Source organism: Mus caroli, unplaced genomic scaffold, assembly GCF_978045245.1.
Source record: "Mus caroli unplaced genomic scaffold, Mus_caroli_1 scaffold_11, whole genome shotgun sequence".
In the NCBI taxonomy this organism is placed as follows: Eukaryota; Metazoa; Chordata; class Mammalia; order Rodentia; family Muridae; genus Mus; species Mus caroli.
Window position 1 is genome coordinate 22,316,975 of NW_028227266.1, and position 17,167 is coordinate 22,334,141.

Here is a 17,167-nt window from a genome sequence, read left to right on the forward strand (position 1 = left end):
CTACAGTGTACTTACATATAAATAAATAAATAAATCTTTACAAAAAAAAAAAAAGAAATGAAACTTTACCTCCCCTGGCTAACAAACACTGTTATATTGTTAGTCTATTCTTTATACTGTATTTGCCAGGTTAGCTCCAGACTTTAGGTTTTGTATTTTCTGGGATGCTTGCATACAAATTCTGGGAAATTTGTTGGAGGCAGTAGCCAGCACTTACCCAAGTTACCCTTGATTTGTTTTTTTTTTCCCCCACTGGTGTTGTCTAATTTATTAGCAGTATTCCACCAACTCTACCTTCAAAAACATATTTCAAATCTTTAATCTCTCATTTGCTTTTTATTAGTAGCTTAATTTAATATACTCTTTCTTAGATTATTGCAGTAGTCTTCTTAATTCTTATTCCACTTCATTTAGCAGTAAGAGTTATCTTTAAAATGTTAATCAGGTCACTTGCTTATGCAAAACCCTCCAGTGGTTTTCTCTCATGTCTAAAATAATATTCAAACTTCTTACTTTGCTGAGTCCTACATGATCTGGCCCCTGCCTGCCTCTCTGACCTCATTTCCTGTCCCGTTGTCTTTTTCCTCTGGTATAGATCACTTATCTTCTCTTTTGTTCCTGAAAGTAGCAGATTTATTGCCAGTTTAGGGTCCTTCCTGTTGTCTGGAATGCTTCCTGCCTTTTCTTAATTCAACCCTAAAACAGTACTGATTATGAACCAAAGACTGTTGAAGAAAAGACAATGAATGAGGCACAGGTACATACTCTGAGGTGTTTTATGCCTTCTGTCTGGTGGCTTCCTTGATAAGGCAAAAGAAAAGGATAGTTGCTGAAGTTTTTTTTTTAACTTTCAGATATTTTGCACAGCACATGCATGCATGTATGTGACAGTTTTTGAAATTTTGCTTTTACTTATTAAGTATAAACTACTAGAAGACTTTCACTGCCTCATGAAGTACATTGTACAAGTGTAAACTTGAGCCTTTCACAGGCAGTTTATCCTAATGTGATTTTTCTGTGTTCCTTAAGTTGTTTCAGTTTTTACAGCCTATAGTTTACTTAATTTTTCCTGTGTGTTATGGCTTATCATCTTTAGTTACAATCTATATGTCTTTTATCTCTGAATTCATAGATTTTGAATATAGTATTGTATGAAAAGATATTAACTAAAATGTTTGTGTTTGTCTGAACTTGGATATTGATCGACAACAATATGAAATTCATAGTATACCTTCTTGAACTTCGTATTTCTACATTTTCCCCAGCATTTCCTGTAAGATTCCAGGTACATAGTATAGTAACTGGACTTTTATTAAAAGTTAAGACTGAAAATGTGAGAATATTACTGGTACATGCATATGAGTCTGTCTCCAATTTAATTTATTAATTTACTTTTAACTTGTTGAGTTACATGTAAGTAACTTTTATTTTTCTGTATTTTGCTATGCTGCAATGGATCTGCTACTCCTGTTTGGACTGAATGTGCCATTACAATGTGGAATTCTTCACTTGCTGTCTTCTGTGAATTTGTTCTGTTGGAATCTGGAACATTGGAATGATGGGAATGTTTCCATTACAAAGTAGCTGTGAGTATACTATGTAATTTATACAAAGTCTTGTCTATAGTCTAAGTTCATTTTAACTTGTAATTAGATGAAATATGACCTTTAAGGAAACTTAAATTTTAAAATATAGTTTTAGCTGTACTTGTAATACTTAACTTTAAAATACTATATTCTTATTAGGCTCCTAAATAAGTTCAAAATTAGCTTTTAATTTAACTGGCTACTTGGGTCTCCAGTATTTGGATTAAAAGTTAGCTTATGTTGGAAGGCATGGAAGTTGTGGCTTACATATAAATAAAAAGTGTAGACCATTTAAATCCAGATGTGTTGGAGTAATGCTTTGCTATCAAGAGTTGTTTTACCATTGGAATTGAAATCAGTGTCAGAAACTTAGATGATGTTTATACCTCTTGAGAGTATTTGCGACTATATTTAAATATGAGTAAGACTATTTCTGAAGTAAAACTAACCAGTAAGTCTCTACTCACTCCATAGTGTAACTATGAACAGTAGTTTTCATCAGTTCTTCAATTAAGAATTAGGCTTACTCGACCAATTTAGAATTAAATTTTTAAAAATTACTTGTGAAATGATTGTTTAGGTCATCAAAGAATCACAACTCCATATAGCTGACATAATTATAGTTTATTTTGAATGCATTATTTCATTTCATGAAGATGGAAGTAGCAAGATCATGGGTAATCTTGAAATGATACAATGGGCCTGAGATTACATTGATTTTGAAAACCTTCAAGATTTATGGAAAAGAGGTGCTTTAAGCACAAATATTTATTTTATTGCATGAGTCAAGAGAATTTAAAGGAACACATAGTGTGGAAATTAGTTTGAGCAAAGGCTCTCATTATACACATTTAAGGGGATTTGAATTTTTTTGTGGTTAAAACTTCATTATTTTGTTGCTTTAGTTTGTTGGTCAGTTCTTGTTACTAACTTACTGTCTTTGCTCTGAAATAGGCTTCATTAATCCTTCGTCCCTGGGTTTTAATAATCATTTTATTTTCAAGTCATGTTTAATTTATCCTGTACCTTTTGCAATTAGTGCTTTCATTGATGATAATATAAGCTATTTGATTTGCTATGAAGAATAGTTTGTGTAATTAAAAAAAAATAGGTGAATGTGGGGAATGTACATACTGTGACAGCGTGGATGCATGAGTCACATGTTTCTCTTACCTCCACAGCAACCGAAGAACCTTGAGGGCTATGTGGGATTTGCCAACCTCCCAAATCAAGTGTACAGAAAATCCGTGAAAAGAGGATTTGAATTCACTCTTATGGTAGTAGGTGAGATGATTTCTTACTAATATGGAGTTCTGCTCTTTTTAATCATTTTCGGATAAATTTAAAAATAATATCTCAGCCGGGCGTGGTGCCGCACGCCTTTAATCCCAGCACTCGGGAGGCAGAGGCAGGTGGATTTTTGAGTTTGAGGCCAGCCTGGTCTACAAAGTGAGTTCCAGGACAGCCAGGGCTATACAGAGAAAAAACCCTGTCTCAAAAAGACCAAAAATAAATAAATAAATAAATAAATAAATAAATAAATAAATAAATAAGGCCAGCCTGGTCTACAAAGTGAGTTCCAGCACAGTCATGGCTATACAAAGAAACCCTGTCTCAAAAGGACCAAAAATAAATAAATAAATAAATAAATAAATAATAAAAAAACCCTCAAATTACAGTGAATGCATGTTGTATTTTATCTCATGTGCAAACATTTAAAAATACAGCTATTGCATAATAGGGTTTGTATCTCCTCTATCTCCTTCCTTTGGTAAAAGTTGAGAACTGAGAAATGATGGGCGTTAGCTGTTGAGTAGTCTCTCCGAGTGATTACTAAAGGAAAGCCACCAAGTGGTGCTTACTACTAGAGGATGTTTGTCCTCTGGCTGATCACCTTCAGTGGAGTTGTGTCACATGAGCACTTACGTTCAGCAATTATTTGCTTTGAATTTTGGAAAGAAAGGTGTATTAAAATGTCATAATTCAAATGATTATCTTCCGATTTACATTCATTGTGTGGATATTGTGGGGAAATGTTATTCTCCTTGTTTTCTAATTCAGTCTGAACACTAATCTATAATCCATTTGAAGTATCATTAAAGGTTATTTTGAATATAGGTTGGTTAATGTCATTATATATAAAGAAACAGTGTGTATTTTTACCCCGGGTAAGTTGAGTATATTCAAAGGCATTCTTATTTTCAAGTGACTATTTCCACTTGAGGTTGATTTAAAAGCCTAAGATCATGAGTGTAAAGGAAATTGGTTATATTTCCTTGCTCCTGTTTTAAGGTGAAAGCAGAACAATGGATGAAATTGAGTCCATGCTGGACCTAGACAGTGTAAAGTGTATATTGTTTTGCTAATCATGTTTTACCACATGTTTATATTAAGTTACTAGACTTAATTGAAATACTCTTTACTGAAGGGAACAGTATTTTTCTCAATTACATTTTTTCCCTATTGGTTAATTTTTTTTTGCATTTTGGAAGTTGGATTTATTATAATAGTTGATGTAGTTAAAACATTACAATTTTATCCTTAATAGTGTTGGTGTAGTGGTTTGAGTGAAAATGTCCCTCATATTTGAACATTTATTTCCCAGTGGCTGGTATGGCACTGTTTGGGGAGGTTTGGGTGGTATGGCCTTACTGGAGGAAGAAGTCACTGGGATCAGACTTTGAGAGTTTACAGCCTCTACTTGCTCTGTAAGCTTCATGCTTGTAGTTAAGAATGCAAGCTCTCAGTTTCCTACCTCAGCTGCCTTGCCTCCCTGCCATGATGGATTCTTACCCTCCCGGAACTTGTAAGCCTAAATAAATTCTTTGTTTTCAAAGTTGCCTTGGTTGTGTGGTTTTTATCATAGCAACAGAACAGTAACTGAGACAGTTGGTTAACTTGATTGATTCTGTCTGGGTAGAAGTAGTGTAGATGTAGCTTTGGAGCAGAGGTGAGCCTAGATAGGTGGATAGAGTCAAGTTTACCTTTTCTTCTATAATTTGACAACCTGATAATTATAAGTAAAGAAACACTGCATCTTACTTTTAAGAGATGTTAGTGATTTTAAATGATAAACTATAGACAGTGTGAGTCACTAAGTGTGGTGGTTTGAATAGGTGTGGTCCCCATAGACTCATGGTTGAATGCTTGGACCATAGCAAGTAGCACTGTTAGGAGCCTTGTTGGAGAAAAGTGTGTCACTGTGTGGACAGACTTTGAAGTTTCCTGTGATCAGGCTTGCTCATTGTGGAACTTAGTCCCCTTCTGCTGCCTGTGGAGGATCAAGATGTAGAACTCTCAGCTCCTTATTTAGCACCATGTCTGCCTGGATGCTGCCACGTTTCCTGCCGTGATGATAATGGACTAAACCTACGAAATTATTAGCCCACCCCAAACAAAATGTTTTCCTTTATAAGAGATGCCTTGCTTATGGTGCCTCTTCATATCAGTAAAACCCCAAGACACTAAGAGAACTCTTAAAAGTTTTTACATTAGGATTTTAGTTTAAAGAATAGCATTTGAATGTGTTTTAGTAGAATGTCTGGTTGTTTGAATAAGATTTCCTCTATAGTCTCTATGGTGCTGTTTGGGGCAGGCTGGAAGGTGTAGCTTTCCTGGAAGACCTTATCACTGGCAGCAGGCCTTACCATATTCCCAGTTGGCTCTCTGTTTTATGTTTGTGATTCAAAATGTGGGCTCTCAGCTTGCTGCTCCAGCTATGCCTACTGCCATGATTTCCCTGCTCTCACGAGACTCTAATCTTCTGGAACCATAAACCCAGGTAAACTCTTAAGTTGCTTTGGTCATGGTGTTTCATCAAAGCAACATAATGTACTTTGTATAGCCCTGGCTATCATGGCACTTACTCTGTAGACCAGGCTAGCCTCGAACTCAGAGATCTGCCAGCTTCTGCCTCCCAAGTGCTGGCATTAAAGGCATGCACCGTCATGCCCAGCCAGCTTGCCTTTATTTAAGGGGAAACACCCATCCCAGGACTACTTTCCTAGAGGTGGCACTGCCCATTGGGCTGGAGCCTCCTATATCAATCATTAATCAAGAAAGTGCCCCACAGATTTGATAGAGGCCTTTTCTCAGTTGAGGTCCCTGCCTTTTAGATCCCCTCCTCTCTACTCGCCCCCCCCCCCCCCAAATTACCAACACAGTATCTGAGGATCAAGGCTATATTGTGTTATTTTCCTATGTTTTTGGTGGGGGTGGGAAGCAGGAGCCAGGGTATGTTTGAGTAGACTAAAGTCATCTGATCCTGATTCTCTTTAGAGGAAGCATTAAGTCTCTTAGTGGATCTTATTTATGAGCTTTACTGAGGAATCCTCTACTAAAATGCAACTTGTTTGCTGTTCCTGCCATAGTGTTTCTAATATGGGAGGATGGCCATGAATGTACTCTGTAGCAGTTCTAGTTTGCTTTCTGTTGCTTGTAATAATCACCATGGTCAAAAGGCAAGACAAAAAAAAAACCCCACAAACTTGGAGGAGAAGAGGGTTTCTTACAGCTTAGTTTCTCATGAAAGGAAGTGAAGGCAGGAACTGAAGTAGAGGCTATGAAGGAATACTGTTTACTGGCTTGCTCCTCATGGCTTGTTAGATTGTTTTCTTATATAGTTGAGGTCCGTTCATATGCCAGGCTTGGTACTACCCACAGTGGGCTGTGCTCTCCTGTATCAGTCATTAATGAAGAAACTGCTCCACAGACTTGCCTGTGGGACAGTCTGATGGAGACATTTTCTCAATTTAAATTCCTCTCTTTTCCCTGTTGACCCTCCCCTAGCTTGTGTCAGGTTGACAAAAACCGACAAGGGCAGTAGCAGATTATGATATTGAATTGGTCCTTCTGCTTATGCCTGTTCAATCCTTGAGTTAGAATTATACCCACCTATAATATATTTTTTTCCCTCTTCATGATAAAGTCTTAACTAAGGATAAACAAAAACAGGTTTAATATTTTATTTTCCACTGCTCCTTGAATATTATTTTAATTATATTTGTATAGTAAGTGTATGTAGGGACTAAAGCTTTTTTATCTATATAGTGTTGTGCCTAACTATCCCCAAATAAATATCTCCATTAGTGATCCTAACTTTCAGATCCTAACTTTCAGGCCTTAGGATGAGGCTAACAGCATTATTATTATTATTATTATTTGTAAGCCATAGAAAGCATTATGTCTGTAACTCATAGGAAGCTGAATCCATCTAATATAATATTCTTTTCTTAAAAACTGCAAGATGTTCTTTATGAGCTGGGTTCTCATTTTTGAAATCTAAATCCAGAACCATTTTACTTCTTAGATTGACATAAAATGAGAATTTTAAATGGTGATTTCTTTACAAAATATTTTACTTTGTGTGGGTGGTGATGGTGGGGAGACTTAAATTAATAATCTTTTCAGAAATGTTTGTTTAGTCATTAATTTTAACATCTTTATGTCAAAGAGGCATGGCATGCAATTTCATGCTTTGTCCTTCAAAGTAGCTTATAATTTGTATTAGAAAAAAATGAACATAAAAAGATATGCTGTCTCCAGGTAATAGAAGTAGAAGTATAATAATAAGAATCATAACGTTTAAAAGTTCAGAAGTCCTTTTTTGAGAATAGAATTGAGGTAGGGATTGAAGAGAAAATAAGTGACTAGTTAGAGGAACAGGCCAATGCGGAGCTCTAACTCTCTCTCTGTCTCTCTCTGTCTCTGTCTCTATCTCTGCCTATCTATCTGTCTATTTTTCTGTCAACAGTGATCTATATTACAGAGGGTTTACTAGATTTGCCTCCATGAGTTTAATTGGGTTGTTCAACAGCAGCTATGTGCACGCTGGAGAAATGGGAAACCTGGTTGTTAATCCATCTATGTTCCAGTGTCAGTGAAAGAGTCTAGCTGCCTCAGGGTGTAAGCACCTACCTGTAGATGACTCAGTAGTGCAGGCAAAGCACAAGCATTTCCCCCAAACTTCTTTCTACTTGGCCTACTCCAGAGAAGTGCTGCTCACCCTGGAGGGATTTCTTCTCAGCTAATCCTTTTTAGGATGACTCTCACATATTTTCCTATTTCCTATTTCCTATTTCTTAGTTGATTTCAGATCCAATCAAATTGATAACCAAATTGGTAACCAAGGTTACCAATCACACCACCTTTTCATAATTTTTGTGTCAGGCACATGTTTATTATGTATGTTAAGTCACAATCTATAGTAACCATTTCAGAGATGAAATTGAGGTATTTAGCTTGCTTCTGTTCATGGATGCAAATGCAGTCTTTTTCTGACTGTTAACATCCATGTAAAGGCTCTTTTGAGAATAATAAGTATATATTAATACTCAGTTGAATACAGTGAAGCCAGTGAATACAGTTGAATACAGTGATAAATTCTAGAGAATTTATCATTGCAAATCTTTGCTTAAAATTAATTAAATTAATTAATTAATTAATTCGGAGCTGAGACTGAAGGAATGACCATCCAGAGACTGCCCCACCCGGGGGTCCATCCCATAAACAACCACCAAACCCAGACACTACTGAATATGCCAACAAGATTTTACTGACAGGACCCTGTTATAGCTCTCTCTTGAGAGAGAGTTATATATGCCAGTGCTTGGCAAATACAGAAGTGGATGCCCACAGTCATCTATTGGATGGAACACAGGGTCCCCAATGAAGGAGTTAGAGAAAGTACCCAAGGAGCTGAAGGGGTCTGCAACCCTATAGGAGGAACAACAATATGAACTAACCAGTACCTCCACAGCTTGTGTCTCTAGCTGCATATGTAGCAGAGGATGGCCTAGTCGGCCATCAATGGGAGGAGAGGCCCTTCATCTTGCGAAGATTATGTGCTCTGGTACAGGGAAATGCCAGGGTCTGGAACCTGGAGTGAATGGGTTGGGGAGCAGGGGAAGGGGAGAGGGTATAGGGGATTTTAGGAGAGAAAACTAGGAAAGGGGATAGCATTTGAAATGTAAATGAAGAAAATACCTAATAAAAAAATTAAAAACCAGTATCGGGCTGGGTGTGGTGATGTAGTAGAAGGCTGAGGCAGGCCTTTGTGTTCCAGGCCAGCCCAGGCTACATAGTGAGACACTGTCTCAAACAAAGCAAAAGCAAAACTCCATTATTAAAACTACCAAGAACCAATGTCAGGTTTGTCATATAATGAAGCAGTTTACTTCTGTGTTTAGTGAGAAATGTCTCATTCTTGATGGCATCTCTTTTTGCAGTCCCCTAAACAAAGTGACTGGGTGTGAAAGCTCCCACGATGCCAAATTCTCCGCCTCATTAAATCGTGTTTAGTAGTAAATCTCATATCTGGTCCAAAAGGAAAAAGCCCTGTAAATAAATAAATAAATATCAGATACATTTCTATGTAATACATATGTTTGAGTCAATGTCTAACTCTGCAGCTTGATACTGGTTTTTAATTCATTATTAAGCAAAGATTTGCAATCAGGAAGTCTCTAGATAGACTGGCTTCACAACTGAGTATTAGTATACTCATTATTAAAAGAGCCTCTAAATGCATGTTAATAACAGAAACAGACTGAATACATGTACATATTGAACACTGTATACATACACATAATACATACACATAATAATACATACATTATATATTATATATTATATATATATATTATATATTATATATTGCAGAAGGAATGTGTCTTATAAAGCTATGAATCTGATGTCAGTCTTTTTTTCTAATACTTGATTTTTTTTTTATCTATATCCTGATTGCAGCGCCCTCCTTCCTTTCCTCCAAGCCCTGCCCTTACAAATCCCTCTTCCCACTACCCCCTCCACTTCTGCTCAGAGAAAGAGAAGCCCCCCTGGGTACCACCCCACCTTGGGACATCCAAACCCACCAAGACTAAGCACATCCTCTCCCACTGAGGCCCAACCATGCAGTCCATGTAGGGGAAAGGGGATCCAATGGCAGGCAACAGAGTCAGAGACAGCACCCCCCACCCCACCCACACACACACACACTGAGATATCTGAGACCAAGCTGCATGTCTGCTACAAATGTGTAGAGGATCTAGGTTCCACCCGTGCATGCTCTTTGGTTGGCAGTTCAGTCTTTGTCAGCTCCCATGGGCCCAGGTTAATTTACCCTGCAGGTCCCTTGTGGTGTCCTTGATCTCCTCTGGCTCAGTCTTAAGCCCCTTTTTATTAGTACATTTTCATAACTTAATTTTTTTTTTTTTTCGATACAGGGTTTTTCTGTATAGCCCTGGCTATCCTGGTAGACAGGCTGGCCTTGAACTCAGAAATCTGCCTGCTTCTGCCTCCAAAGTGCTGGGATTAAAGGTATGCGTCACCACTGCCCGGCTTCGTGACTTAATTTTAAGATTCAGAACTATGGATGAAGTGGAGAAAAAGATCAGGGATGTTAGGACAATTAATAGGTTAAATGATTGATTAGGCTTTAATTTGGGCTTTAGTTGAATTTCTTTAAATACAAACATTGGGAAATAACTATTATGCTTCTATTCTCTAGTGAAGTATAGCTTTCTGGACAGAGCCAGTCAGATTTAGTCCATTTAAAAGATGGTTTGTTATTTTCTTATAAACAGTATTTAGCTGTTTAACTTAAATTAACTGGTAGTTTTGATGCCTTCATTAGAATCCATTCCCACTAGCTATGTTCAAATGTTGCCATAATCTTACATAGTATCTTCTATATACTAGAATTTCTTTCTTTAAAAAAAAGTTCTGTTGTGTGTGTACGCACATGTGTTCAAATGACCTTTGTTTATGGTGCCAAATAATATTCTATTTTTTAGATGTGTCATTGTTTATCTCTTTTACTAAAAAAAAATCTTGATTTCTTCTAATTTTGGACAATTATAAAAGTTGTGGAGATTTTTGTCTTAGACACTAGTTTTTTACTTGCATGTATGATTACTCTATCTACATGATTAAAGTATTTTTCTCAAGAAGTCATAAAACTGACTTCCCAATGACTACACTCTTACGCATTCACAGAAGCAATGAGTGATTGTTTCTATCAGTTCTATTACTCCACATAGTTTTCAGCATTTTATTTTGTCAGTGTTCTTAATTTGAACAACCTAATAGGTGTTGAACTATATCTTACATTTTCATTTACGTTTCCTTACTGACATATAAAATAGTCTTATACTTATTTGGCACTTGTGTGTCTTATGTAGTAATGTATCAAAGTATTGGGTACTTTGACCAATTGTAAAGAGTCCATATATGTTTTTTTGATAATAGTACATCAGTCCTGTATCAGGTAGGGAGAGGTGTGTGTGCGCACATGTGCATGTTTTCTGTCTTTTCATTCTATAAATAGTGCCTTTCACAGAACTGAAGTGTTTGATTTTAATAAAGTCTAGTTTATCAGTGGTTCCTTTTCATGAGCTCTACCTTTAGTGTTCTTAGTCATTGCTATGTCAGGGACATCTAGGTTTACTTTTATGCTATCTCCTGTTTTTGCATTTTCAAATCGGACTATGATCTATTTTTTTTTTTTTTTGTGAAAGGTGTGACACATGTGGAGATTCACTTTTTACTGGTTTATGAATAGTCGGTTATAACACATGTAGTTGTTTCAGTACCACTTGTGGGAATAACTTTTACTCTGGAATATACCTTTATTTCTGTGTGAGATTGGCTGACTCTTGGTTTCTCTAGGTTGTCTGTTCTATGTTAATCTGTTTCACTTGTATATAAACATATGTACACGTAGACATATGAACATAAGGTGTACACAAAATACATAGTTGAATATATTGTTTCTATTATTTTGAGCAAAATATTATGTTAGATCAATTAGAAATAAGAAAGAAATGAGGATAAGAAAACTAAAAGTTAGGGCTGGTAAGATGGCTTAGCGGTTTAAGAGCACTGGGTGCTCTTCCAGAAGTTCTGAGTTTAATTCCCAGTAACCACATGGTGACTCACAACCATCTACAAGGGGATCTGATGCCATCTTCTGACCTGTGGGTGTTGTATGAGTGTTCCAGATATTTTGTCCCATTTTGACCACCCCCGACCTCTGCCATTCTATGTAGAAGTTTTTAGTTTGATGTAATCTTGTCCTGTTTATTTCCCATCCCTAGTTGGATGTCTGTGCTTTTAAACCCTAACCTGAGAACCCAGTAATTGCTGAGATATACTTCACTTACCAGTTTGCTTTGCTTCTTCCTGTGATTTTACAGTTTCAGGTCTTATACTTAAATCTCTAATTTTGAATTGAATTTTGTAATATCAATTTTGCATTTTGACATTCAGTTTCTTTAACACTGTTTATTGAAGGAGCTATTCTTCCCATTGTGTTTTTTCTCATTTATGTTCTTTGCTGAAAACCAATTGGCCATACAATTAATTATTTCATAATTATATTTCTGAGCTTTCTCTTCTGTGTATCTGCTTCTCAGTAGTCCTATAATGTAATCTGAAATCAGTTTAATGCCTTACTTTGTATATGTTGCTTTGATACTTAGAATCATTTTTTCTTTTTAGATGTTTGTGTATGTGCATGTAGTTGTGTAGTGTTTAACTTTAAGATCTGATTGCTACTCTTAAAGACTTATTTTGACTAGACTTAGACTTAGAAGTAGAATCTCTCAGTGAGGACAGCTTTCATCTCTTGGCAATCTGTTGGCGCTTTTCTTTGACTTCCTTCATTCTCTTGGTCAGAAGTTTAGCACATTCTGCAGTCTCCTGGTTTTTTTAGTGCATTGTTTCTTCAGAGCAATATGTTGGCATTTGTGTTGCAGGACACTCAGGGTAACAAGATGCTGAATCATGGGTGTTTTGATCCTGGGCTTCTTAGCTAAATCTTTGTTTTAGGTCTTTCTGACAGTATATTGGTGACTATCTTTTTAAGAGACATTGACAAGTTTTCACTGTCCTGCTAGCTCTTTTAATCCGTAACTAACAAGGAACAGTACCATCTGTCAGGTCTGGAATATCCTTATCTCCTTTTTTTTTTTTTTTGGTCCAACAATATTCAAGTTGAGAACATTTAGATTGGAATCTACAATTCATCTGCAAACAGATTTGTGCTTCCTCTCTCCAGTTCTCCTAATCTACCACAGAACACCTCTTACTCAACAGGAGGTACACTCTGTTGTCAGTCAAGATTCCTTGATTCATGGGAAAGCCGCTGATTCAGACCAACCCAACTCTTCATCCAGAGCATCAGCAGCCACTTCTGTGGCCGTGTGCTTCTCATAGAACGGATGGAGCTTGTACATCATCCACTTGAGTGACCTTTTGACAGCTCATGGCACCTGGGAGGCACCACAAAAAAGAAATTGTTTCCATTTTTTTAAAAAAAAGACATATAAAGACTTTTAGTCATTCCTGAAATAATGTTTTACTTTATAGTAGAGAAAAATGTGTGTTATCATACTGAGTTCAATGTTTTAATCTGTATTGTTAGGTCTGTTTTGTTCATAATATAGTTTAGATCTTATTGATTCCTTAGATTTTTGCTGATCTAGTTGTTCTATGACTGCAATGTTCAACTATTGTTATAGAACTATTTATTTCTCCACTGTTATCATTGTTTCCTTTGCATTCCTTGACATTATGTTATTTGGTATATAAGTGTTACATCTTTATGAATTGATGTGTGTTTATAAGTGTCATATCTTTGTGAGTTGATAACTTTTATCAGCATAGAAAGTTCTTTTCTGACTGTCTTGATAGTTTTTTTTAACTTCTATTTTGTATGATATAGCGTGACTGTTCTACCTCTTTTGCATGGAGTGTCTTTCTAACCTGTCTATGTCTATGTCTTATGTCTAAAGTGACTTCTTTATAGATACCATGCAACTATACAATGCTTTTTATTTATTTGACTCTAGAAAAATTCACGTATAAATGTTAGTGAAGAACTTGCACCATTCTGCTATTTGTTCTCTGGATATCTTATAACTTAAAGAATCTTAATTATTTTTTGAGATATTATAAACAGAACACAGCCTGCATGTATAAATGTTATTTACTCAAAACATGCCTGTTATTGTTGTAAATTCAGTGATTTAAAAAATGCATTAACTATTACATTGATCATTATGTTTTATACATTTTAACCTTGTATGTTTTTGGCAAAAATGAACTGTATGCTTGGTAGCATATACTGGACATAAAAAACTGAAGACTGTGTGATCACAGTAGACATCATGCTGTAGCTCTGTTTCCTCTTTGTTGAGCATGCGCATGGAAGTGCATGTGTCCATTGAGGCTAGAGGAGCTGGATCACCTGGAACTGGAGTTTCAGACAGTTGTGAGCTGTCTGAAATAGGTGCTGGCAACCTAATTCAGTTCCTTCCCAAGAACAGTGTGTACTCTTAACGACTACTAAGCTGTCTTTCTAGTCCCAGATTTCTTTTATCATTCATTATTATCTGTAATAAAGATTAGTACTTTTACTTCTTATTTCACTGTGAGGTGGTGATATATAAGCTAACTAATCTTTTTTGTTTCTTAAAGTGATTGCCTTTGGCTGCTAAAATATTTTTCTGTTAAATGTGTCAGTTACAGTATTAGATATGTTTCTTTGAAAGGTGATGGGATATGGGTGCTAAATTATTAAACATTTATTTTAAAAACCGTTGATAGTGTGGATCTTATTTGGTCAGTGTTTTACTTTTCCTGTGGCTGTGATAAAATACCCAGACAAAAGCAACATCAGAAGGGTGTACTTTGTACACAAGGGTCTCTTGTAGCAGGGAAAGGCTGGTGTCAGACACTTGAGGCAGCTGGTCACATACCCAGTCAAGAACCAGAGAAAGTTGATTGCTTGCTCTCAGCTAGCTTCTTTTATGTAATCAAGGACCTTACCCCCAGGCATTGCTGTCTCCTCCCCTCAGCCCCCATTCTTTAAAAATGGGTTTTCCCATTTATATTACCCAAATCAAAATAATCCCTCACATTCATACCCAGTGGCTACTCTAAAGAAGCTGGAAATTTGTTTCCTAGGTGATTCAAGATTCTATCAAGCTGACTGCCTTAGCCATCACTTAATGTGTGAAACTGAGGACAAAAGTATTTTTTCTGAGCCCTGATCTTTTCTGAAGAGAAATGGAGGACCATTAGAGGCAGGGGAAAGTGGGAGGAGGGGAGGGGAGGGAGGCTGTGGTTGGGATATGTTATATGAGAGGAGAATAAATAAAAGGAAAAAATTAAAAACTATTTTTTCTAATATGGAGTCTTAGTGTTTGTGATCATGAACCTAGCCTTTGATGGCTGGACCATCTCTTTGGTCCCAATATGAAATCTTTATAGTGTAGTTTTGAATGTCACTAACTAGTGAAGTTCTAGCATTTTAGTCATTGTATAAAACAGTTTAAGTTTGACAGATTTTTTTCTTCTATTTATTTTAGGTGAATCTGGACTGGGAAAGTCGACATTAATCAACTCATTATTCCTCACAGATTTGTATTCTCCAGAGTATCCAGGACCTTCTCATAGAATCAAAAAGACTGTACAGGTATATATGTTATTGTTGTTAACTAATATAAACTAGAGTTATGTTGACATAGAACAAAGTAGTGGTAGAACTTTTATTTGGTGTCTAGAAGTAGATTCATATTTGACCTTAAGTGGAAAGTAGTAAACATGACTTAACTAAATTAAAACCAAAAACATATATATAGCTGATCAGAAGAATTATTTTGACTGCCATAATTATCCCAGCAACCCTCCTAGAAATTGCATTGTGATCTAGTTATAACCGTGGAGTTGTGTTGTCCATTATGATATTCACTTTGCACATATGACTAAGCTTTAACCAGTAATAATAAATAAAATTTAGAATGCAATTTCTTTTTTTTTCACTTCTTTTTTAAAAACTAGATATTTTCTTCATTTACACTTCAAATGTTATCCCCAAAGTCCCCTATACCCTCCCCTGGCCCTGCTCCCCAACCCACCCACTCCCACTTCCTGGCCCTGGCATTTTCCTGTATTGGGGCATATGGTCTTCGCAAGACCAAGGGCCTCTCCTCCCATTGATGGCTGACTAGGCCATCCTCTGCTACATATGCAACTAGAGACACAGTTCTGTGGGGTACTGGTTAGTTCATATTGTTGATCCTCCTCTAGGGTTGCCGACCCCTTTAGCTCCTTGGGTATTTTCTCTAGCTCCTTCTTTAGGGGACCTGTGTTCCATCCAGTAGATGACTATGAGCATCCATTTCTGTATTTGCCAGGCACTGGCATGGCCTCACAAGAGAGAGCTATATCAGGGTCCAGCCAGCAAAATCTTGCTGGCATATGCAATAGTGTCTGGGTTTGGTGGTTGTTTATGGGATGGATCCCCAGGTGGGGCAGTCTCTGGATGGTCCTTTCTACTGTCTCAGCTCTAAACTTTGTCTCTGTAATTCCTTCCATGGGTATTTTGTTCCCAATTCTAAGAAGGAGCAAAGTGTCCACACTTTGGTCTTCTTTCTTCTTGAGTTTCATGTGTTTTGCAAATTGTACTTTGGGTAGTCTAAGTTTCTGGGCTCTTATCTGCTTATCAGTGAGTGCATATCATGTGTGCTCTTTTGTGACTGGGTTACCTCACTCAGGATGATGCCCTCCAGGTCCATCCTTTTGCCTAAGAATTTCATAAATTCATTGTTTTTAATTGCTGAGTAGTACTCCATTGTGTAAATGTACCACATTTTCTCTATCCATTCCTCTGTTGAGGAACATCTAGGTTCTTTCCAGCTTCTGGCTATTATAAATAAGGCTGCTATGAACATAGTGGAGCATGTGTCCTTCTTACCGGTTGGAGCATCTTCTGGGTATATGCCCAGGAGAAGTAATGCTGGATCTTCCAGTAGTACTATGTCCAATTATCTGAGGAACCGCCAGACTGATTTCCAGAGTGGTTGTACCAGCTTGCAATCCCACCAACAATGAAGGAGTGTTCCTCTTTCTCCACATCCTCGACAGCATCTGCTGTCACCTGAATTTTTCATCTTAGCCATTCTGACTGGTGTGAGGTGGAATCTCAGGGTTGTTTTGATTTGCATTTCCCTGATGATTAAGGATGTTGAACATTATTTCAGGTTCTTCTCTGCCATTCGGTATTCCTCAGGTGAGAATTCTTTGTTCAGTTCTGAGCCCCATTTTTTAACGGGGTTATTTGATTTTCTGGAGTCCACCTTCTTGAGTTCTTTATATATATTGGATATTAGTCCCCTATCTGTTTTAGGATAGGTAAAGATCCTTTCCCAATCTGTTGGTGGTCTTTTTGTCTTATTGACGGTGTCTTTTGCCTTGCAGAAGCTTTGCAACTTTATGAGGTCCCATTTATCGATTCTCGATCTTACAGCACAAGCCTTTGCTGTTCTATTCAGGAATTTTTCCCCTGTACCCATATCTTCGAGGCTTTTCCCTACTTTCTCCTCTATAAGTTTCAGTGTCTCTGGTTTTATGTGGAGTTCCTTAATCCACTTAGATTTGACCTTGGTACAAGGAGATAGGAATGGATCAATTCGCATTCTTCTACATGATAACCACCAGTTGTGCCAGCACCATTTGTTGAAAATGCTGTCTTTTTTCCACTGGATGGTTTTTGCTCCCTTGTCAAAGATCAAGTGACC

General features: G+C 36.9%; 1 protein-coding gene across 1 annotated transcript in view; it reads left to right on the forward strand.

The window, feature by feature from the left end:
• The first annotated feature begins 1,567 nt into the window (after window positions 1-1,567).
• Septin7 (septin 7) overlaps window positions 1,568-17,167 on the forward strand; it is a 47,140-nt gene continuing 31,540 nt past the window's right edge. Inside the window, exons 1-3 of the mRNA XM_029481203.2 lie at window positions 1,568-1,586; window positions 2,768-2,870; window positions 14,957-15,063. Coding sequence (XP_029337063.1) covers window positions 2,861-2,870; window positions 14,957-15,063 — 117 coding nt within the window. The 5' untranslated portion in view covers window positions 1,568-1,586; window positions 2,768-2,860. The remainder of the gene's footprint in view (window positions 1,587-2,767; window positions 2,871-14,956; window positions 15,064-17,167) is intronic.